The following is a 25,443-nucleotide window of genomic DNA, read 5'->3' on the forward strand; positions in this document are numbered from 1 at the left end:
AACAGGTGGAAGAGAACTTGGAGAGGTGGAGGTATGCACTTGAAGACAGAATGAAAGCCAGCCTTAGTAAGACAGAGTACCTGTGTGTGAATGAGAGGGAGGCAGGTGGAACAATGAGGCTACAAGGAGGTCAGAGGACACAAAGGTTCAGGACTTCAAGTACTTAGGGTCAACTGTCCAGGAAAACAGGGAGTGTGGTAAAGAGGTGAAGAAGAGAGTCCAGGCAGGATGGAGTGGATGGAGTAAAATTTCAGGAGTGATTTGTAACAAAAAGGTGGCAGCAAAAGGTCAAAGGAAAGGTTTACAGACAGTGGTGAGAGCAGCTGTGTTGTATGGTTTGGAGACAGTGGGACTGACAAAAAGACAGGAGACAGAATAGGAAGTGTCAGAGCTGAAGATGTTGAGGTTCTCCTTGGCAGTGACAAGGATGGACAGGGTTAGGAATGAGGTCATCAGAGGAACAGCACAGGTTGAACGACTGAGATGGTTTGGACATGTGCAGAGGAGGGACAGTGGGTATATTGGTAGAAGGATGTTAGAGGCAGCTGCCAGGAAAAAGACAAAGAGGAGATATATGGATGCAGTTAGAGAGGACATGGACGTAGGTGGACTGAGGACAGAGGACACAGAGGACAGAGTTAGATGGAGGACGATGACTCGCTGTGGTGACCTCTGAAAAGGGAACAGCCAGAAGAAAATAAGTTTCATCAGCTTGTTTTACAAAATGATTCTTTTCAACCAAAATTCAAAAGCAATGACTGATTTTCATGTCGATTAAAAAAAAAAAAAAATCACTTGTCAATTTCAAATTATTTTAGTGCCCATTTTGCGTTTGTGTTTTAACAAAACAGATACAACCAAATTTGTCAGCATCTGATTGTACAGACAATAAACCATGTTTTTCACCTAAAGTTCTGTTTAATTCCAAGTTTGCTCTAAAAGATCAACTAAATTTGATATTACCAAGAGAAAGACACATGAAATTAAAGTAAATATACAGATTTATTCTCAGTAAAAAGTCAAAGATGTGCTAGTGAGGACGTAACTGCCATCACAGTTTTAAAAACAAGTCAACTTCAACTCTAAGCATGTTTTCCAGTGTTGATGACATTAATGGCTATACTTTTAACCTATCACTTCACCGTTGTTCATGTTAATCTACAGAATTACAGCAATAAACCCACAGAAACAGAAAGTCTGGATAGTGAAGTTATTTAATTCTCTGCCCAGCTGGGATTATTTGAAATGCCTAATCAGGATGTTAATAAGATGCTCTTGCTGTTCTTGCTTGTTCTTTCAGTTTCTGTCTGAAAAAAAGGAAACTGCAGCATGTCTAAAGGGGTTTAAGTTACAGATTTTAAACTAGTTCTGTGGCTGCAATCCAACAGGAATCTGAGACAATACACATCTGTGTGAAGGGACAAAATGTTTACATTTACTTCAATTTTTGGAACAATTGTACTTGATTTGTAAAGCTCTCACCTTTCGCGGAGTCCTCTGATAGCATTAAGAGACAAACCACAAAGTATGAGAAGTAAAGGAGGGTTAGAAATAAAATATGCTTGTAAACTGCAGTTTAAAATGTTTTTAAGGTTCAGTGCCCTGCATGACAGAAGTAGGTAATACTTTGGCAAAAATATCACATTGTAACTAAATTTATATAAAGAAATGGATCAGTTTTCAAAATTGTGACTGCTATAATTTAAAAGAAAATGTTTGGCTAATCCAATGACTTAGTTCCTTTCTGAATACCATCAAATATTAAGGTAGTGAGAATTAAACCATTTTGGGGCTTTTAATTATTAATTTTAAGTTATTTTTCCAGGTAGGAGGAAAATACAACATACATACATCAATGATCTATTTTTTCAATGGATATTTTTGACCCTATGTGAATAAAAAAAAAAAAATCACAAATTTAAACTTGTTTATAAAATAAATAAAAATCATTGAAGCTATGTTTTATAAACATTCCATCTTGGAAAAAGAACAATTTAAATAAATCATTAAAAGCCCAAAGTAAATGACATCCATGCCCATGGTCAATGGATGTAAACATTTGACCTCAACTGTCCTTCAAGTAGAGTCCACTTGAGATGCTGCATCTCTTTTTAAAGGAGAAAAAGCTCCACTCACCTGTTCCCAGAGGATTTCAGCCACCTTGTCAATGACTCCGCCAACTTCACGAAACTCTCCAGAGTATTTGACATAAGCCCAGATGCAGAGAGCTGTTAGAGCCACTCCCATCACCAGGTTGCACAGCATGGCCACAGAACTGATGCCCACAAAGCCAGTGACCAATGATACGACATACATGATGAACATGACAGCAAACAGCGTGGCAGGCGTTCGTGTTGCGTAGAAGATATTTTTGCCGTCATTATGCTTGCTGAAGTTTGCATAGGCTTCATCAAGCTCCACTTCCAGCTGCTCCTGGTAGCGCCTGCAGAAGTCCTCACCGCCCATCTTCTTAACGGAGCGGAAATGTCGCACTGATGACTGCCGCAGCTCAGTGTGACGGTGCTCCAGTTCTGCTGGAGAAATGTAAGGTTTGTCTCCGCCGCAGATCTGACAGAGAACAAAACCGGTTAATGTTTTAACCTGGACCTATGATAGTCTGAAGAGTCACTCGTTACCTGCTCCATGCTTTTGTTGTACATGTCTTTGGCTCCCGCTACAGCTGCCAGGTTATTAGCTTCGGCTGTTGCCTAGGTAACAAATGACACCACATTAACCATTAGTGACACTGCAGTTACCAGCTGTATGGATCACAGAAGGTGAAGGTGTCAACTGGAACTGGACATTTGTGAATTTATCTTATTTTCTAAAACCTGAGTAAGTTGTTCCATTCTGTGCTGTCTGGTCTTTATATTACATCTGTTTTACCAAGCAGACAGGAAAAGGGGACTTCTTCCTGGTTCCTGGTAATAAATCTGGTCTGAGACAGAACTCAATGATTCCTCAGATATTGGGGAATAATGCTTTCACCTCAAATCCTTTCAACAATTGTTTTTGGTATCTCCTTTTGGAAACCAGGGACTCGTGCGCTGCCACACAATTTTAATCCTAAATCTCATAAAAGAACCATGTCTATACAGGTATAGAGTCCACAGTCAGTAAGTGAAGGCGCGTTCACATAAAATCTGTTTGGTAAAACTGAGACCCAATTGTCACGTAGGCTCCAACTCTGTAAAACAGTAAACAGGATAAGGCCATACCAGAAGTTGCTAAAAGCCATAGAAACATTTGAGTCAATAGTTCAGAAATACCTTCTCCACATGTGGTGATACTCACAACACAAACACCACAAACTTAGAAAGCACAGTGAGGCTGACCAACAACAAGCCTGTCCTGCACTAGGGGAGGAGAAATCCGGCAGGGAGAAAGATGGCAGCTTAATGAGGTCGTGTGAAAGGGCTGGGTTAAAGCCTTTAAGTGCAAAATCAAAATTAGCATAAAAACCACTTATAAAAAAGTCCCTTGAAAGACACCATACATGATAGATGCAAATCATGTGTGATAAAGTTGCAGATTGTGACTGAAGTTGACATTTTTTTGAAGGCTGCTGGCAATTAGCTGCAGTACTTCTCTCTTCTCAGCATTTCTGAATTGTGGCTTAAGATGGATCTCAACCTTGAGTGCACATGAAAATGTTTTGGGAGCCTCAAAATGTGGTTCCAGAGTGAAAAAAAAATCTTGAAACAACACTTTTCTGTTGTGATGTATACAGCCAGGGGTGTCAGACTCCAGGCCTCGAGGGCCGCTGTCCTGGAGGTTTTAGGTTTTTCTGCTCCAACACACCTGATTCAAATGGTTTGATTACCTCCTCACCAAATCATCAGGTTCTCCAGGAGCATGGCAACAAGTCATCCATTTAAAGCAAGAACACATCTAAAACACGCAGGAGAGCGTTTGACACCTGTGAGCTAGCCTTTTAAAAACAATGTTGTCGTAACTCCATCTCTAATCTCAACCTTGGCACAGGGGTGTCCTCTTTAGAGGTGTAAGCCTGTGAAGGCATCCAGCAGAGTATGCCCCTGGGATGGTTCAGCATAATACTCTTTGGTTAAAGAGTATTATGAGTGAGTTGAACTGACCTGCAGCATTGACTTGGGATGAGGAAGCTCCTCTCCTTGGTAGATTTTCATGTAGGCCTGAAAACACAACATAAAAAATGACTGAAGATCACAAAACATAACAGAAAAATACAATTTAAAAAAATTACAAAAAAACCCAAACATTTTTTTTCTTCTGACATACATCTTTTTAAAAAAACACTTGTAAAAATAAAATGACATTTAAGAATGTCTGAAAGTTAAAAGGTTTCCTTAAAGCTGTCCCAATAACAAACAGCACCTTCAATAAACTGCAGACCTATTTAAAAATAGATTTTAAAATCTAATTATTTAAATTTTTTTACAGTTTCTGCATATTTAAATAAAGAACACTAGTTAGACAAATTATGGCTACTTTCTTTTGAATTTACTTAACATGCAGTTGAAGCAGAGGAGGTTCACCTCAGCTCCCCACAGCTGTAAACTGCACATGCATACAAAGTACTTTTACATGTAAACACAACCAAAATCACTATCAAAAAGAAGGAAAACCAAAAACTAAAGGACAACTATTTACTCTGAGTCACTATGGAGACGCATGGATTGATTGGCTGGTTTTCAGCTCGACCAGTACATCCAGCTCTACGTATAAATAAAACTGAAAGCAAGGCACTTTATGGGGAGGTTTTCCTACAGTGTTCCTAGGTAGACCTGAAACTCAAAAACCAAAGTGCAACATTCTGTGGTGGTAGCAGACCTCAGAAACTGAGACATCCCTATATAACAAAGAACAGTTTACTGAAAGACACTTAACATCTTTGGACATTTATTTTAACACACTGAAATAAATAATTCTCATCTGTCTCTTCCTCCTTTACTTCTACATAAATCAAATAAAAAGCGTTGATAAAACCAAACTTCGTTTTTACAAATGAGTAAACTCACTTTAAAATAGTGCAGCAAATCTTTACAAGTGATTTTTACTCCTCCAATTTCTTTTTCCACTAAGTTTTCAGGAGAGAGAAGTGTTGGCACAAGGTTCACCAGCTCCATCTTAAACTCTTCGTCAATATCTGAGGAAAAGAGAAGAACACCCCTTTTTATAAACCTGTGATAAGAAATCAGACAGAAAACCCTTCCATGCTCAGAGAGGGCAACGAGACAAATGTCTTATTTTTCAATCAGCTGACAGATGTCACAAACTATTCAAGTATGCAAACTGTAACAGCTATGTTTAAACAGGTTCAACTCAAATACACAGAATTCCCTGTGAACCTTGGAAACATTATTTCATAGACGGGGAAAAAATGCAGTAATTTTCAATGCAATAGATCAAATTTTCTCGACGAGAAGGCTGGGCACAGGAGAGCCCTCTTGCCCTGATGGGACATTTCCAGCTGGATACATGACAAATTTCTGGGGAAAGTGGAGGATTGTGTGTTTATCTGTATTGTCGGTAGAGGATGTTGAAGATGTCTACATCATTGGATTCTTGATAACAGGATTTCTGCTTTTTGGGATTGGCGGTTCTCTGGTGTATCGTAGAATTCAGGAGACGCAGGCAGCTGTTCGGGTCATGTCAAGGCTGCCTGGCTTGTGTGAAGGAATGTGCTGATCAGCGAACGCTCAGACTCAGTCGCTTTGCGATCATAGGCGCATACAGGACGCAACTCTTGTGAATCGTGGGCCACATGTGAGCCTTAGGACTTGCTGGCCGAATGGAATCGACCTTGGAGAAGTTACTGACTCGGCCCGGCTCGGAGGACCACATTAATTTGGCTGTTTGGATTCGCCATTGAGATGTACCAGTGGGACTCTTAAGGCCGGCTTGAAATTATGGCATCGGCCTGACCTAAACAAGTCTGATATCTGAATCTGGCTCCACTGAGTCGGCCTTGGAAGGCTGGCTACCCCGTAGCTCTATCCCTCCCTCCTCCTCCTCTGATGTTTGATGTTGCTTACTTAAACTTATTTTAGTTTGCTTGGCTAAGCTTATTTAATTATTTTTTAATATTAAATTTAACACATACAATTAATTTCTTAAATTCATAAATATGACATAAAATGTTTAGGCTAAGTAAAAAGACCTACTGGCATCTTGGAGACACTTTTCTGTAAAGCTATATTTTAAAGGTTTACAAAAACTTTACCTGTATACTATAGAGAAAAATAAATATACAGATACAGTCATACATATATGGTTACCATGGGGACAGGCCAAAAACTGGACATTAAATTATGTTAATTATAGATTTGTTTGAGGTCAACAGTTTCTGTTGGATTAAAGTCTGTTGCCTTTAAATGCTGCTGAAGGTTATTGTTGCACTGATGGAGCCCTTTTGATTTGAAGAGTGGTTGGTACTGTCCTTGCTTTAGCATGTTACCTTTGAGCTGGCCATCAAAGTGAGGGTTGGTAGCTACTTTAAGGCCAGGGTGTGGGAGCAAGAAGCAGCTGATGTTGGAGAAGCAGGAGCGGATGTGTTTCCGGACATTCTGCAGCTCCTCATGTTGGTTCTGTTTCACCTGAAAACAAGAGGATTATCTATCAGTGTTTAGTGACTAGGAGGATTACATGTAAAAATCCCTTACAACAAACCCTGATAAAACATCAGTATCTGGATTTAAAGTCTTCACTCACTGTTTGTAATCAATATTGTTCTGTAAGAAGACATATCTGCACATGTCAGATCAGAGTACTGTGACAAATAACAAGTTGTAAATTCAACAAACAAACTTCTTTTACAGAATGGTTTAATGATAAATGGGGATTTTATGTCCAGATATTTAATGCTGTGTCCAGAGATATATCAGTACTTCTACATTGTGAAGTTTGATTAAAGAGGAAATTTGGATTGTATTTTCAAAAGCTGAATCTGAGCTGGAAAATTCAGTTACTACTAGCACCAACCACAATATAGCAAAGGTAACATTATTATCAAGATGTCCAAAAAAAAATCTCTGAGGGAGAGATCATATTTCTTCTGTTTTAGGTTGTCTCCATTGGCTCTCTGTCAAATTCAGAGTAGAATTTAAAATCTTACTTCTAACATACAAAGCTCTCAACAACCAAGATTCATCTTATGTTATATTAACAGAGCACTTTGCTCTCAGACTGCAGGTTTACTTCTGGTTCCTGGAGTTTCTAAACGTAGAACAGGAGGCAGAGCTTTCAGTTCTCAGGCTCCTCTCTGTCTGTGGGCTGACACCCTGTCTACCTTTAAGATTAGGCTTTAGACTTTCCTGTTTGATATATCTTACAGTTAGGGTTGACTTAAATTACCTGAGCTATCCTTTAGTTATGTGCTATGATTAGATTAGACTGCTAGATTAGACTTTTGGTCCTGCACATGCAAATTCTATGGGTCTTATAAAAACAAAAAAACAAAACATGTACAATAAGTACAGAATGTGTACTTATTGTGCAATCCTAAAAAAGTCAGGAGAACAGCTAGTATGGGCTTTGGCAGACTATGTAAGTTTAGATCTTTAATCTAAAGCCTCCACTTCTCTTCATCTTTCAGTGGCGGATACAAACTAGGAGTCTCTCGAGCATTTAAACTACATTTCCTGATCATTTTTAAACACTCTAGATTTAGAGTTTCTTCTCTTCCAGCAGTAATTTGGTATACTTTGAGAGCAAGCTATGCTACTCACGTTAACATTTTGGCAACTTTACGAACAAACTGTATTTTTGTGAAATGACCAAGCTAACAAGGCTTAAAACAGGGATATTCCACGCAAAATGTAAGCGCAAACAAAACTGAAATGCCCTGGTAAAACCAAAAAACTAAGTAATGTAACCTGCAGTCGTTTCTCCAAGAAGCTTTGCCCTCCCTCCAAACCGTATAGATGTTCATAGGGATAACTCCAGTCTCGAATCAGGAAGATCAGAGTCTGAAAGCAGAAGCACATTCAGTTTTGTTCCAACATCCACATTCTGCTCCAGGCCAAATTCACCTATTGTCAAAGGTACGAAGGTGTGAATGTGAAGGTTCTCCATTTTGCATCGTTTTCTCAGTTGAAGGTGTCATCTTGTACATAATGATCCTCTTCTAGCTGTGCTTGCTACTGTTGCTACATGCTTAGCATTTGTTTTGCTAAAATGTCAGTAAATATGTAAAAGTTCAGCTGAGATTGGATGAGATGAAGAAAAACAAGAAAGTGAATTGTGCTGCCAGGGAAAAAGATAAATTATATATCCAGACATCAATAAACTTCTCCACATTGCAAACTACATGTTTTGACTTTGTTGGTGCGTTTTGTGAAAGTTTAACAGTTGCAAACCTTAAAAGCTCTAACAATTTTGCAACTATTGGGTTTAAGAGATGCAAATTAAAATGTCTTTGTTGTTCTAAAATCTGATCCCCTGCAACATTTGTGACTGATATTTTTAGACCCTTTATGAAAATACACCAGTTATAAAACTTTAAAAGATATTCAGCCTTAGGATTGAAAAGAGAGAGAGAGGGGGGGGGGGTTCCAGTAAATTTCAAAAACTTATCATGGAAAGGTAATTTTTTAAATAGAAAACTTATCAAGGGGATTTTGGGTCTAACTGTTAATCGGGGGTAATTTAAACAAACTGCATCATATCATATAAAAAAAATTCCTTTATTTTGTTATAGACAAATAAGGGATGTCACCCATAGTTAATGAAGTAACAAATTTAATTACCAACTTTGTATATGATGAACTTTTAGAGAATAGATTTTTAACATTTTTATAGTTCTATTTGATTGCTGCATTTCTTTTCTAAATTCATGTGCACAACTCCGAAAAAGATATTTAAGTCATTTTTAGTCAAAAACACAAAAATCAATGAAATGTCAATTTCTGTACTGAAAATGACAAATTTCATTTAGATAATAATATTTTGGCTTTTTGTCATTTTATCTGCAAAAAATGAAACAAATTTCAGTAAATTGTATTTTATAACAAAACTGTTTATAACTCTGAACTAAACATTTTGCATTATTCTTTACATTTGTCCCTAAATATCCAGATGACATAGTTTATTATTTTGTAAGGGTTGGTACTTCTCACTGCATGGTACAGCAAGGAAATCTGGTAGTTTTGGTTAAGATTATTCTAAAATATATTTTTCTCCAACTATATTTAAAATCCCTTTCAAGGGCCAGTCTTCAGTATTTTAAATTAAAGGTTTATTCTTGATCGTTCCCACAAATTCTTGTCAACCGAATTAGCTAAATAGGGTTGGATATATGCAATACTCCAGGAGTTTTAACAGTGAGTTTTACTGGTCTGTATGTTGACTAGACTAGATTAAACATTAGCTTTACTCTTAAATCATGTTAAACATGTGTTTCAATGGAACACTTAGCATTTTGTTACGTGATTTAATGAGTTTAGCGCCGCAGTACAATTAGAAAAAACATTATTCTGAATGTTATTGTGCTTAAGTAAACCCTATAACACACAATTTAGAATCTAACAAATTATGTGTCTATTGCCTAATTTTAAACAATCCTCCATAAAAATTGTTCTTTATTACAATAAATAAATGTCATTTCTGTATTAAAAGCCTAACAGTGTCAACAAACAGATACATTTCACTTAGTAGCAAACTTGTTTTTCCTCTGTTCAGATATTTTTTTCAAACTTATAAAAGAGGGTTGAGTGTTTCATCAAAATATTCAATCGGAACTTGAAAGTGTATTTATGTATAAAACTGCAGACCTGGAAGGGTTTCTCATAGATTTCCTCCATGGCAAGTCGTCCATATTCAGTGAAGAGCTAAGGGAGTAAAAACAAGAAAACAAAAAAAAAAAACGGAAATAAATTTTAATATTGTTACTACAATGAACAAGGTTCCATTGGTGCAAGAACAAATTATTCAGTGTTTTCTATAGGCCTACAGATATTTTCTTAAATTAGTAATAATTGTGAGGTGGTCGGAGAGTTAACCAACCATCATTAGATATAGGGGCGGTTAGACAAACACACCAACACAAACCCTTAAATACCTTCATTTGGGCTTGGGATCTTCAAACGTGACCCAAAATTGAAACTTATTTTATTGTGGGAGGACTGAGCCACTCGTAAGAGCTGTGGGACAGAGGAGGGCCCACTGCAGCACCTGCTGCTGGTTGGAACAAACTGTACTTGGTTCCATGTCAGTCTTCAAGTGTTTTCAAAAACACCAGAAAAAGAATCGCCAGTTGCTTTTTTGAAAAATAGTCACTAGAGGAGTCTAAAAACTTGCTAACTATAGCGACAAGGTCTCTAAGTTGGCAACACTGCTTGCACCCGGACCCACCATTCTCTGCTCTAATGTGAAAACTTTGGCTCTGGTTTGCTCCATTTGTTAAAAGCACTGTCAGTTGTATCATAATTAGATTGCATGTCTTTAACGGGACAACAACACTCAAACACTAATAAACTGGCACACTTATTAGGAGTGCTAAACAGAAGTGGTATGACGAAGTTTACTCTTGGAAACAAAATATTGGCTCCATAGCGCCCCCTTGAAAATGTATAAAATGGAGCCATCAAGCTGTGTTAGATGCATGTAGATACACTTTGGTAGACATGTATCAACTGCAGACATGCAAAACTCTCTTGGAACTACAGGCTCTGCCGCTCAGGAAGTCCGCTATTTTGGATCAAAGCTGGCAAATGTCAAATTTGACTTTGTTTGGTCATTATTTCATAACGCATGATTGGATATTGACCAAAATTCACACAATGCACATTTATCCAATTTTGAATAGGGCCTATGATATTCAAAGACATGGCTGCCTTCGGGGGCCATGACAAGACACTACAGCGCCTGGAGAAGGATGTGAATCTTCACAGGGATGAGGAGAAATGGTCCAGCGGCCGCTTCGGCAGGACGTTCACACGATCCAGACTGCCCTGATGCCCGCCCTTCACTGTGTGCAGTTTGAATAGAAAAATTACATTCCATCAACGAATTCCAAGCTATCTTCATAAATATTTGAGATTGCTCATCTGTGAATCACCAGCTTATCATGGTGAAGGAGTTTATGTGCCTGACTGGTAGGATAGGGTCTCCCAAGGCAGAATGGTCCTAGGTGTCAGGGCAGACAGTGGTTCATGATACACATATGGACAAAGAGCTCAATGTCTCTCACCCATATGTGGGTTGCTGGGCCCCCACCCTGGAGCCAGGCTTGGTGGCAAGGGCCTAGTGACTGAGCCTCTACTCATAGGGCCTGGTTGGGCTTAGCACACATGAGCTACATGGGTTTGCCTTTCTGGGGGTCTACAACCTGCAGGAGGGGCCATATGGGTCAGGTGTATAGTCAGGTGTATATAAGTGGCAGTCAAAGGCGGGGCCCTTGGAGCACTGACCCAAGCTTACCAAAGCTGGCTCTTGGCACATGGAATGTCACCTCTCTGGTGGGGAAGGAAACTGAGCTTGAGCATGAGATTGAGAGATACCAACTAGATATAGTCAGGCTCACCTCAACACATGATGTAGGTTCTGGAACCAATCTCTTTGAGGGAAGATGCACCTTTTCCCACTCTGAAGTTGCCCATGGTATGAGGCACCGGGTTGGTGGGGGCCTAGTTATAGCCTCCGGCTTGACGCCTGTGCAGTGGAGTATTTCCCATTAGATGAGAGGGTAGCTTCCCTGTGCCATTTGGTGGGGTGGACAAGCTCTAACTGTTGTTTGTACCTACAGTATATGTTACACTGCAATTCAGAATACACAACCTTTTTAGAGTCATTGGTGGGGGAGTGGAAAGGTGTTCCAGCTGGGAACTCCATTATTCAACTGGAGGACTTCATTGCCCACATGGGTAGCAACAGTATAACCTGGAGGGGCGTGACAGAGAAGTATAGCCTCTCTGATCTAAATCTGAAAGGTGTTTTGTTGATAGAGTTCTGTGCTACTTTTGTATGCCCATAACAAACACCACGGTCAAACATAAGGGTGTTCATAGGTACACAAGGCACCAGGACACTCTAGGCTGCAGATCTATGATCAACTTGGTAGTTGAGTCATCTGATCTGTGACCATATGTTTTGGACACACTGGTGAAGAGAGGAGCTTAGCTGTCAACTGATCACCGCTTAGTTGTGAATTAGATCAGATGGCAGAGGACAATTGTAACTGTGCATCCATGGAGAGACAGAAGTTACATTCCATGGTGTCTTCCATCCTTTCTTCAACTGCCCCTTTCTGCGGGGGTTGCAAACTTGCATGGACAATTTGGCATTTGTTTTACAGCAGATACTCTTTGTGACACCACCTGGGCTCAAACCTGCAGCCTTAGGATTACAAGACTGCAAAACTGGCCATTGATCGACTGCATCTCACATGCTGTAAAAGAGATGAATAACTTTTGTCTTTTTAGCCTGTTTAATAAAAGGACATGGTATAGACCTGTTCTATAATGCCTCTTTTACACAGGCCCTAATTCAGAAGTCCGGCTCTACTCCGCTCGGCTCTATAAAGAATGCATTGCGTTCACACCGGCCAGTTTGGTCAGTAGCAGAGGAACGCCTCCTCGTGTTGCAGGAGGTGGAGCCGCGGCGCGGGGGGGTGCGCTACCGAAACTTAGCGCAAGTTGTGTAAACAACAAAAGTGCTATGGACAATGTTGGCCCTGTGTTGTTGCTGTTTTTTAAACTCATGGGGATTCTCCTGAGCCTTCAGGAAGAGAGGCGCAGTGGAAGAAATGCTCTGGGTGCCGCCATTGTTGCGTGGAATAGGACAGCTGTTATCCGCCAGAGATTTCAGGCTTTACAGCGCCTTCAGCTGGGGGACAGACGGCATAAATGTTGCAGGGTAAGCTAACGCTGTTGTTTATATTCCTACCTCCGCTCTTTATGCTTGCATCTGGTCACACCCACGACCAATGAGTGAACAGGAGCTAAGCTTGCGCCACCCACGACCCGGCTGGCCCTACTCCGAAGCAGGGACCAAAGAAGCAGGGACAGAGTGCGAAAAAATGCAGATGTAAACGCTCGCAAAGCGGGCCGAGTAGAGTGGAGCCGGGACCGTTAGAGTCCGTGTAAAAGGGGCATAAGAAAGGTAACCTTAAATGACTGCTGTTGTGATCTGGTCAAGTTGAACAAAATTAACTAGTGCAATTGTTGGGGCCGGGAGCCCTATTATTTAATGGTAGAGGAAACATTCTCTTACATAACATTATTTTTTGTGTCTCACAATGGGCAATGCCTTGTGTGATGTCAGAAGCCAAAATACCATACTCAAATATACAAATGCTGAACCAGGGTGCCTGGAACACATGACAGGGGCTTGGACCGTCAAGCTATAAAGAAAATAGAGTTGTCCTTCACAAACCTCTTCTTGAAGAAGCTTGTCAACAACTGTAATATTAGGTAGCAAGCAAAACTGTCCACTGTCTGGGTGAACAACTCTGTCACCGGGCAGATTCAAAGTAAAAATACTTTCACTTAAAACAGGTAGCAATACCTCCAAAAAGTAGCACAATTTTTCCAACCTCACGGCAAGAAAAAAAGCAATATTTCCTCTCCACACTCATCTAGTGGCTGCACAAGCTAGATGTTTAAACACTTTATATTCAGTCTGCACTCCCAAAATTTATGTGAACAGGACCCAGTGTTTCAGACAAAGCAACCACTTATTTGTGTCTTGGGTGAAGCCACATATGGGAATATCTGTGTTTAATCTTTCTCACTGGATTGTAAGTATTATCACCCTGATTTATTTTAGCAGGGGCATCCAGCCCACTTCCTGGGCTCTTTTTACGGTCATTTCCATCCAGGAAGTTAGTGCAGCTGCATGTCGGGCTTCACCCTACACCTTTACCAAGTTTTACAAGTTGGACATCACTGCACTAACCCTGGCACATTCAGCCTTAGAGGTGGGCGCTCAGAGTGTGACCCCTCACTGAGGTGCCACTGAGAACAAATGTCTTATGTATGAGCAAGTCTTGGAAGTCAGTATTTTTCCCCATGGTGAGACACAAAATGCATGCTATGAATATACTTCTGTTCTCTGATGAGCATGAGTGAGTGTCTTACCAAAACTCCTTTCTCGACACAGAAGCTTGTTTTTGAATGACAACTGACGTTATGTTAGGCCTGTTTCTTAGGTGAGGGTCCAGAATTTTAGACCCATGTAGCCCTTCCCTGTTTTATAACATGTTGTAAGCAGCTGGTACCAAAAATGAAATGAAATCCAACCTTTCTACTCCTAGCTGGTGGGACTGACTAATATGGCCTGCTGGGTTAAATTCAACAGTTAACCCTGCCCCAAACTCATCACAAATACCCAATTTTCATCACAACAATGACAAGAAAGCCACAAAGATCAAAAGATCATCCTGCCCAAGCCCCTGTCAAAATTAGTGTAAAGCTTTAGTTTAATTTTAAATATCTGAAAACATAATGGTAATAACAATAGCGTCTGACCTGGAGGTGCTGGAGGTCATCTTCCTGGAGGTTTTGGGATAAATTGTAGACCTGAATAAAAAGAATAGAATAAATATAAATACACACACACACAGCTTATGAATTTACTGTAGAAATGGTAATATAAATTAAACCAAGCATTTTTGTTTAATTAGTTGTGTAGTCTATGATTTAGAGTTTGTGGCAATAAAATGCTGGTTGTAAAACATCACCTGTGGCATCTCAGTGCTGTATGACGAACAGACTTTGTGGTGCAATGCAGCTTCAGTGTGTCTGGTTGTTCTAAAAATGTAGGCTATTTTATTGGTATGTTTGTCTGTTGTCTGTTAATGTCTTACAAATTACATCTATCAAAAGCATATACTAACCACAGAATGAAGGCACATTATTCTTATTTTTTTTTATTTCTTTGAACTTAAATTTTGTCTTCCTTTATCTTAAAATTATACCAAAGTCTACATTTTAAATTAAGGTACTTCAGAAAGTAGTTTTAAACAAACCAAGATAACGCAACTGTCTTCATTAAGATAAACTCTGACTTAGTGCTGGGCGACATGATGATAGATATCGTGGGGACGAGAGAAAAGTGTCTATTGTGCTACATGTCTTCTATCGTTTCTATCATAATTTCATAAATTATTCGTGTAAATATTTCATTAAGTAGACTATGAGGAATGTATTAGTGTTGTCACTTTGCATACACTCAGTTTATACGAGTGATAAATAAGAAGAAAAAATAACCGTTTTGCAAAGAAGCTCCGTTTTGCGACATGATGCTGCTTTACGTTATTTGACTCACGTGGGTTTATGGCATTTACCTCATGAGTGCTGAAAGATGGAGATGCATGGTGTATCAAACATGGGTTCACAACAAGTGGAGACAGCTAAGCAGGCAGCCCAAGAAGGAGGACGTTTACCAAAATGAGGGGGTAAGTCTGTGAGTTGGTTACATTTTGGGTTAAGAAGTCCCACATGGAGCAGAAAACGGTAATTTGCAAACTCTGCTACAAGACTGTTTCCTCGTCCGACCCCAACACAACAAACCACGAAAAAGAAAACATGACAATCCAAAAAGTGTGAGGTCAAGCAAGTTGTAAAAGAGCCGGGGAAAGTTACGAAAAGAAAAACTTTAGTCAGCCAAAGATACCGTATGTTAGCCCAAGATACGTTACTCTTGCAATAATTTGTATCATTCTACTATTGCTACACATTTATTCTATTCATAATTATTTTACTAATGTGTGTTTGTATTTGTGTGTATATATATAGATATATATTTATATACAGTATAGACCAAAAGTTTGGACACACCTTCTATTCAAAGAGTTTTCTTTATTTTCTTGACTCTGAAAATTGTACATTCACACTGAAGGCATCAAAACTAAGAATTAACATGTGGAATTATATGCTGAACAAAAGTGTGAAACAATTGAAAATATGTCTTATATACCTTTTGCTTTGATTACTGCTTCGCACACTCTTGGCATTCTCTTGATGAGCTTCAAGAGGTAGTCACCTGAAATGGTTTTCACTTCACAGGTGTGCCCTATCAGGTTTAATAAGTGGGATTTCATGCCTTATAAATGGGGTTTTAGACCATCAGTTGTGTTGTGCAGAAGTCAGGTGGATACACAGCTGATAGTCCTACTGAATAGACTGTTAGAATTTGTATTATGGCAAGAAAAAAGCAGCTAAGTAAAGAAAAACAAGTGGTGAGAGAGCTCCCTACGGACCCCCCGAGTAAAGCTAGGTAAACCCCAGAACAAATGAAGTAATTAATATACCTTTTAAGTTGGAAAGAAGAATGGGGTCAAACGTTCACTGGGATATTCGAGTGGTCACGCCTGGGCGACGAGGCGGGGGAGAGACCGACACGAACGGGAGGCTAATGCTGACGAGCGACGGACGGTGGGGTTAATACCAGGACTTCCTCAGCAATGGGCTACCTAGAACTGATTCTGCAAGAGCTGAGAGGATTTCGAAAGGAAAATAAAGAGCAGTTGGAATCGATAAAAGAGGAAATAACCAAGGTGAATAATAGACTGAGTGAAGCAGAGGAACGCATCGTGAAACTAAAGGACAGAACTCAGAACACGGAGGAGGTGTTGACCGATATGCTGAAGCTAAATATAGAGCTAGAAGAGAAGCTAACGGAGTTGGAGAGTCGAACAAGGCGAGAAAACGTAAGAATCTACGGAGTTCTGGAGGAGTCAGAGAAGGAATACACCACAATGGTGGTGTTCATAGAGAAACTCCTCCGTGACGGATTAAAGCTTTCTGACAACTGGGCAGACCTCCAGATCGAGCGAGCACACCGCTCGCTGGGACCTCGACCACCAGAGGGCGCACCACCTCGCTCCATCATAGTAAAGTTCCTTTAAGACGAAAGAAGAAACCCTCCGAAAGACATGGCAGAGCAAGGGATTTAAATGGAATGGGAACCTAATTAAGCTGGACCATGACTACCCCCACACGATCCTCCAAAGAAGGAGAGAATATGCAGAGGTCCGCAAAGTGTTAAAAGAGAATAAAATTCCATTTCAGATGCTCTTCCCAGCCAAGTTAAAAGTAGCACATAAACATGGGACGAAAATCTACGAAACACTTGAGGAAACAACGGAGGACCTGGCAGCCCCCGGAGACACTGGTGGAGCAGATCCAGCGGCTGACCTGGAAGAGGGCGGGAAAACACACAAGGAGGAAGATGATCACTTCTGCCCGAGATGACAGCTACAAGGAGAGGCTGAGAGCTTTCAGATGACCATCGACCGCTCCCCTTGTAAACCAATCGCTGGAGGGCTGGGCCGCTTCACACATCCTGACGTGTTTCACCCCCCCCCGCGAGTTTACTCCAGCTCCCTCTCCCTCTGAACTCAGGTGTTCACAACCACAATTGAGAGGTGGGTTTTACCCAGAACAATAGATATCTCATTGAACTAAGGAGAAAACATGTTCGGGTTCACCTTCACCATGCATCCCACAAGGGCCTCTCACATAACGGAATGTTGAGGGATACTCCCTTGGAGCGTCCCCCAAGACGCTCATCAGGGTCTAGTTCCCAGACCCCCACCTTGGGAGTTGAACTGTATACGTTGTGTTTGATTTTAGTTCAAGTGGTAATTGTTCAATTTCTGTTGATTTCTTTGTTTTTGTTCACTAGGGTGAGGCACATGGTAATCTGGAGTGAAATGATGGGTGGGATCACATAAATGATGGGAACAATAAAAGTGGCTTCCTTTAATATTAGTGGCGTACTCAACCCTATTAAGAGGGAGAGAGTATTATCAAAATTAAGAAAAGACCAAATTCAAGTAGCTTTCCTGCAGGAATCACATCTGGATGATGTTGAACATGCAAAACTAAATAAATCAGGTTTCAAACATGTATACTTTTCTTCCTATGGATCGGGAAGGCGAAAAGGAGTGGCTATTTTGATTTCTAGAGCAGTAAACTTTGAATATATTTCCAAACATAAGGACAAAGAGGGCACGTTCATCTTGGTTAAAGGTAAAATTGATGGCATTGAGGTAAACTTATTAAATGTATATGTTCCCCCGGGTAGCAATTGGGTCTTCTATAGATCAATCTTGGAATTAATGATAACAAAATGTCAAGGACTTATGATATGCGGGGGTGATTTCAACATCAGGCTGAACCCAAATATTGACTCTTCTAATGGCAGAACCGATGCAAGTAATGGTAACAAAAAAATTAAAACCCTAATGAAAGAGATGGGAATAGCAGATGTGTGGAAAGAGTTAAATCTCAACTCCCGGGGATTCACACACTACTCATCAAGTCATAATGTCCACTCTCGGATTTATTATTTTTTTGCCTTTGAGAAAGATCTACATAGACTAAGGAAATGTGAAATAGGCTCCTCTACTTTGTCAGACCACTCCCCAGTAATTTTGACAGTAAACCTAGAATCTACAAGGAAATTAACTTCCTGGAAGATGAACTCAAATATTCTCAATAATGGTATAATTAAAGAAAAACTGAAACTGGAAATAGAATCCTACTTGGATAACAATGACAATGGAGATGTGACAACACCAATACTTTGGGATGCACTAAAGGCTGTAATCAGAGGCAAGATTATTGCAATCTGCTCTCATGAGAAAAAAGCTAGACAAAAGAAACTTAATGAACTGGAAGAACTGAAAGAGCTGCAAACGGCACACTCAGTAACCTTAGAAAAAGAAACCAAGACAAGAATTCTAGACTTAAAGAAAGAAATAGATGAAGGAAATAACGCAGAAATACAGAAAAAACTTATTTTGACTAAAATCAAAAATCAAATCAAATTTTATTTGTATAGCACATTTCAGCAGCAAGGCATTTCAATGTGTATGTATGTATGTGTATGTGTGTGTGCGCTTTTATGCAATGTGGGCTTGGCTAGTCTTGTTTTGTCCTTTTTAATATACTGTTCTGTCATTTTTTTACTGTATTAATTCCAAGAGACACCCCTAATTAATAAAGTATTCATCTATCTAGGTCAGAGATAAACCGGAGTCATGGGGTCTGCAAGAATGCCACCTAGTCTGTGTCACCACTGATAATGCCACTAACATCATCTCTGTAATGGAACTGAATGAGTGGGAACGGCTGCAGTGCTTTGGTCACCGTCTACAGCTAGTTATTGGTAAGTGTAAAACAAGCTAAAAATGGCCTAGGGTAATATTGCAATGGTAATATTATACTAACAACAACAAAAATATTAGTGAATTGAAGTTAGTTTAGTTGTCATGTGTTATGTTTGATCAGCCTACATACAACACATTATTACTGAACAAGTTATACTTGCCTTTATTTTATAACAACTTATGGCAAAGACTAAATTGTGATTCTAGCTGCCTACAATTGTAGTTGTATTATCATAAATTTAATTACAAAATCAATCCATAAATTCTTTAATACATGATAAAATTAAAATTGCTGTCAAAACATGTTATTCCATTACATTTTTATTTTATCTAAACAGAGAACGCTCTGAAAGCTCTCACACCAACATCTACAAAGCAGGCTGTAGAACGTGCAGTTGGGGTCTGTAAAAAGGTGGTGAGTGCCTTCTCCAACTCATGGAAGAGGAAACGTGACTTGGCCAAGGCTCAGGCAGTGCTAGACTTGCCTCTCCATCAGCTCATCACTAAAACCCCTACAAGATGGGGTTCATGGCAGCAGATGATTGAGAGGTTCATAGAGCAGGAGAAAGCTCTGTCACAAGTCCTCCTTGGAGACAAGAAGGTGAGACATGGACACTGGACATTACACACCAATTCTTTTCATTGTGAATTCTGATCATGTTTGCAGCCTAGATTCACCTCCTAATGAAAGTAACCTATTTCCTTTACTATCTGACTTAGGTAAGAAATCTGGTGCCAAGCTGGCAAGATGGTGCTGGAGTCCATGAACAAGGCACTGGGTCCATTGTTCAAGTTTATCGATGCTTTGTCAGGGGAGAAGTACGTCACTGTATCTTTTCTGAAGCCAGTAGTGCACCTCTTCAACAACGAAATCCTCAGCCGGAAGGATGGGGACACAGAGCTCACAAAAGCAATCAAAAAGAGTATCATCAATGTAAAGTATGATGACAATGCCATGGACAACCTTCTGGACATAGCGACACTTGTTGACCCACGAATTAAGACAGCCTACATGAAGGAAGAGAGGGTGGAGTTCATAAAGATGAGAGCTGCAGCAGAGCTAGTGGACATGGCGGCGCCAGCACCTGAAAGTGCAGAAACAGCAGCAACCTCAATTTCACCACCAGCAGCTGAAGATGATTAAGAGCTTCCTTATCCAACAAAGAAAGCAAAGAAGAGTTTAGGTAGCTACTTCAAAAAGGCACTAGCAGCAGCCATGCTCAGCCAAGCAGAGCTCTCCATGTATCTTCAGGCACCTGGGCCTGACTCGGAGACCAACCCTCTGGAATGGGTTGAACTTCTCATGATAGTTCATGCCTTAAACAGAGTTATGTTAAACCCTGATATTTACTTTTGATCCTTTATATTGCTAGTATGGTTTGCAAACTTTGCACTACAAGGTTACAGATTTCAGAAACTTGAAAAATTATTTCTTTTTTATAACTAAGTTTTGTGCAAAAATGTGTGTTTTTCTGCTCAGAAACTTGAAACGATAGTACACGGCTACTGTAGCTCTACCTGAGCCTCGTCTGTTGTCATTTGATACATATATTGCTGCACTAAAATGCAGCAGTTCTCATTTGTGAAAGTTTGGTTAAACTTCAAAATAAAGTTTGAAAAAAGTAAGCAATGATAATATTTTTGTCATATTTTTCACAGATTACCTGAAAAAGTACTTAATTGTGGTATACCAAGATAAATATTGTTAGCATGATATAAAATAGTCCATATCGTGATAGATGATTTTTTTCAATATCCTCCTGGCACTACTCTGGCTTGTTTGATTTTTCTTAGAACAAATATTTCTCTTAAAATATAATTTTCAATTTACTTGTCGTTTGTCATTTTTAGATTATTAATTATATATATATTTCTGTTACCAAAATCTTTGCAAATATGAACAAGAAAAATTTTGCAGATCTATGCAGATTTGTAAAATAACAGCAGCATCTGACAGCAGGCTGGACAGACACCTGACAAAGTTTGTGGTGCCGCTTGCTGAAAATAATAAGATAGACTGCATACAATCATGGTATATAACAGCATGTTCAGGTTTTGATTTGAATTGTACATTTATTTACAGGTCAGATGAAACAAATCAGGAAAATTGTCATTTACAAAACAAAAACTTATCGTCCAACTCTAGCATGTATAGTTGCTACCTTTGCATACTTTAAAAAATTAAAAAAATAAAAAAGTCTTTGTCTATTATGGTTTTTAACATACCAAACATGTTTCATATGGTAAAAATATTAGGAATTTTCTTTGGCTGCAGTCATTCTGTAGAGACAATTGGACATAGAGAGAGTTCTAACTGGTGGTTACCTGGACAGAACTGGTCATGGTGCTCAGGGCAAACAGCGTGGCACAATCTTTGATGGTAGACTGGCTGTCAAAAGCTCCCTGTGTGTCAACGAGTAAAACTGCAACCTTGGGAGAAAAAAAACAAAAATACACATTGAAACAACTGCAGTCAAATAGATGACCAGCTTATTTGGTAGGAGCAGTCAGTCGAGTTTAACCTTTTACGAATTCTTGCAAAAGAAATAAAACCTTTTTAAACAAACAAAAAACAGTTGTTGTGAACCAACCTTGTGACCATCTGGTTTCTCCACCACAAACACCTCACTCCAGGCTAGGATACCTGTGGTTTCTCTCTCACAGCCGCCTCGCCAAGTGAAGCCGGTCAGAGGTTCCTCCTCACCACCAATCCATGAGTCAGGTGACTGAAAATTGGACAAAAATAACTACAATATACCACCAGCAATATAAAGTTGATTTGAAACCTTGACATAATAGAACTGTTTGGTATCATGGTGGGTAACCCTCAACATGGAACACAGAAAGCTAAGGAGAAAGTTCTCTCAGGATCTTAGAAAGAAAATTATTGACATCATGTTCAAGGTAAAGGCTATAAAACATATCCAAGCAGCTTGATGTTCCTGTGACAACAGCTGAACATAATCAGAAGTTTAAGATCCACAGGACTATAGCCAACCTCCCTGGACATGACCTGAAGAGGAAAGCTGATGACAAATTGAAGAGAAGGATAAAATGAATTTAACTAAACAGTTCAGAGAGATTAGAGGTGAACTCAAAGGTGAGAGTACATCAGTGATAGATCGCACCAACAATCACTGTTTGAGCCAAAGTGGACTTCATGGATGATGACTGAAGAGAACACCAAACCATAAAAAGCCACACTGTCAATGACATGACACTCAATTTCTTTGTCCAGCTCTACTTTTTATAGTTAAAAAAAGGTTTAAATCCATAAAAAGCCCCAGAGATATGTAATATATCTCCCGCACATACACTTACTTTATCCTTTCAAAAACTGTTTTTGCGACCATTGTATAGTGCTTTTAATGATAGACTATGCTTTTTTGTGCTTTTATATTTGAATTTAAAACTTAAATGCAAAAAAAGTACTTTGTATTATTATGTCTGGAATAGTTTTTTGTACAGTTTAAGTATTTTCTTTAACAATATTGTGATAAAAATACAGTGGAGTATGTAATTTTACTGGGGTAGTTGTGTACTGTGTCATTTATTGTTTTAATCTATTTTACTAGATGCCACTGTCAAGTCAAGCCAAAACTGCTCTTAATAGGCAGCATGTTAATGCTGACCCTGAGGCAAGGGAGGAATACCTAGCTTAGAGAAGAGAGAAGAAAACAACAAGGACAGATTATATATGTAAAGTCATATATAATGACTTGATATCTGGATTCTCAGTATACTGCTTCTGTCCTTTGGACAGATGAGACAAAACTGGAGCTTTTTGGCAACAAGTCCTATTACATCTAAGTTCACAGACCCAGAAATGAAACCTACACATAAAAGAACACTGTACCCTTGATGCATCTGACAAAGGGTGTCTTGAATCTGCCTTGATAGTCTTGAGATTTCATTGTACCCAGCACATTCTGGAGCAAAATCTGCTGCCCAGTGCCCCACATTTTGCACAAGAAAAATGTATATTGGCCAAAAATAAAATAAAATTTGTTTTATATCAGCCACCAGCTGCCCTGACTTCTAAAGATCAACATGGGCCAGAGAAAAACTCATCAGTCCAACTAATCTTACAGAGCAACTACTGCCGGAGAATATTCGCCAAATGGCATTCGCAAGGAAGTCTCCAAAATGTCTCAAAATGTTTGTCAGGGTTCTCAGTTTCAGAGACTCGCTACCTTGTCGCTTGAATTTTAAACGTTTAAAAAGTTGTGCAACAAATTGTTCTTCAAAATAGAGTTGTCACAGGTATCTTGATTCATTCTCAATTTAGTTTTTATAAATTGAGTGCTAGAGCTGTATTTTGACACCTCCATGTCAGCTCTCCTCTGATAGAAAAAATGTTCAGGTCTAAAAACTATGCCAAAGATCAAAAATGATTGTTAAAATGAGTCCAAATCTGCTTATCTTAATTTCAACACTGTATTCTAGCAGATTAAATCATAGATGTGGGGGCAGCTGGGTACAATGTGGGCAGAGGTGGACACAGAAATAATGTGTATGGCAAAGAATACAATTCTGTAAGGTGTGCACAATTGAAAATAAGCCATTTAAAATGAGGCAACATGACTCGCTGGTCACTTGGTTGCAAACATTTAGAATTCAGTGGGACTGCAACAGAAAATTTGCCTATTTTCATGCAATTTTGAGTTGCCAACTAGTCTCCAACAGTCACATCCCAACTAGATCAACTTTAACCCCTTCACTCATTTAACACGTGATACCAAGGTGGAGAAAAGGCCAAAAAACTCTTTAATTCACTTTTCCAGATGTGTGCAGGAGTTGTGTCAGCAGCAGCTTTACTATGACCTGGAGTGTTGGAAAAGAGCTTGTTCTAAGCATAAAGATAGCCTCTTTATGCAAAATAAGCAGGAGTTCACTGTGGAGGCCCAGGGACAGAGCCAGCATTGTGCCAATATAAAAATCCTCTTTGCAGTATGGAGAAACCCTCCAAATTATTCCTTAGTGATTACCACATAATAACTTGGCTGGCAATAAATTCACCATTCTTTACAACCAACCCACCATTTTTAACAGAAAGACTGTTTATACCTCTTGCTGTAAACTTTGATATGAAAAGTTGTTCAAAACCGTTAGTCCTGTACATTCAATAATTATGAAATCATTTTGAGAACAGTTGATTACATCAACAAGCAACAGAGACTACAAGTAACATAGTACAAATGTTGTACTGATGTTTAACCTGACTAGTTTCCTTCACGACTTCTGCTGTCAGAGTACCTTTCTGTACATGTAGCGCAGCATGAAGTCCAGCAGAAAGGACTTGCCCTTGCGAAAAGCTCCAGCCACTGAGACAACAACCACATTGAGGTCCTGCACCTCCTCCTGCAGCAGCAGCTGTTCCAGTGCAGCCTCCTGCAGTGAGAACAAGTGCTCCTCTTCATTCGCCACCACAATCTGCACCGGCCTGGCAACAAACACCTCTTCTTCCTCGTCATCTTGCAGGTCATCATCCTCCTCACATTTCAGCTGGGATGTTTCAGATTTAAAGCCATGGCCACCTGAAAGGAAAAACATAATTAAAAACTTGAAAGCTTATAGGGGAGAGGACACAAAGATGTATCTCCTTCAGATAAACTACCTGTAGTAGCATACCATTACTGCTCAGTGCAAAAAAATACACATGAAGAACTGTAGTTTTTTAGTCTGTCTTCACCTACTTAAAGCTCCACAAAAAACGACATGTCAAATATCAGTTAGCTTATATGAACATTGGTAGATGTATATTTATGTTGACTCTTAACATACACTGCCTGGACAAAAAAAAAAGTTGCCACCTGGATTTAACTAAGCAAATAGGTTCGAGCCTCCTGTTGGATAATTACTGCATGGGTGATTATGTTTCAGCTGGCAACAAGTTATTTAACCCCAACTGGTGCAATGAGTTGCTTCTCATTTCTTAAACAACAACAACAAGACACATCCTGTGGTCGTGGAAAAGATGTCAGTCTGTTTAAGAAGGGTCAAATCATTGGCATCAAGCAGAGAAAACATCTAAGGAGACTGCAGAAACTACTAAAACTGGGTTAAGAACTGTCCAACACATTATTAAAAACTGGAAGGATAGTGGGGACCCATCGTCTTCGAGGAAGAAATGTGGCTGAAAAAAATCCTGAATGATCGTGATCGGTGATCACTTAAACGTTTGGTGAAAACAAATCAAAGAAAAACAACAGTAGAACTCCGGGCTACGTTTAATAGTGAAAGTAAGAGCATTTCCACACACAATGCAAAGGGAACTCAAGGGATTGGGACTGAACAGCTGTGTAGCCTTAAGAAAACCACTAATCAGTGAGGCTAACTGGAAAAAA

At 39.4% G+C, this 25,443-nt stretch overlaps 1 protein-coding gene across 2 annotated transcripts in view; it reads right to left on the reverse strand.

The window, feature by feature from the left end:
- The window catches only part of zgc:158270 (uncharacterized protein LOC791213 homolog), a 42,965-nt gene that overhangs the window by 5,834 nt on the left and 11,688 nt on the right, over nt 1–25,443 (reverse strand). The window contains exons 2-13 of one of the 2 annotated variants that reach the window (XM_017438768.3): nt 24,353–24,633; nt 21,688–21,822; nt 21,422–21,526; nt 14,448–14,498; nt 9,753–9,809; nt 7,857–7,949; nt 6,440–6,578; nt 5,001–5,128; nt 4,098–4,154; nt 2,637–2,708; nt 2,137–2,568; nt 1,483–1,497 (exon numbers count right to left, since the gene is read on the reverse strand). In XM_017438768.3, the coding sequence (XP_017294257.1) occupies nt 1,483–1,497; nt 2,137–2,568; nt 2,637–2,708; nt 4,098–4,154; nt 5,001–5,128; nt 6,440–6,578; nt 7,857–7,949; nt 9,753–9,809; nt 14,448–14,498; nt 21,422–21,526; nt 21,688–21,822; nt 24,353–24,633 (1,565 nt within the window). The remainder of the gene's footprint in view (nt 1–1,482; nt 1,498–2,136; nt 2,569–2,636; nt 2,709–4,097; nt 4,155–5,000; nt 5,129–6,439; nt 6,579–7,856; nt 7,950–9,752; nt 9,810–14,447; nt 14,499–21,421; nt 21,527–21,687; nt 21,823–24,352; nt 24,634–25,443) is intronic. The other variant, XM_017438769.3, reaches the window with a different exon arrangement.

This window comes from Kryptolebias marmoratus, linkage group LG6 (assembly GCF_001649575.2).
Source record: "Kryptolebias marmoratus isolate JLee-2015 linkage group LG6, ASM164957v2, whole genome shotgun sequence".
Lineage (NCBI taxonomy): Eukaryota > Metazoa > Chordata > Actinopteri > Cyprinodontiformes > Rivulidae > Kryptolebias > Kryptolebias marmoratus.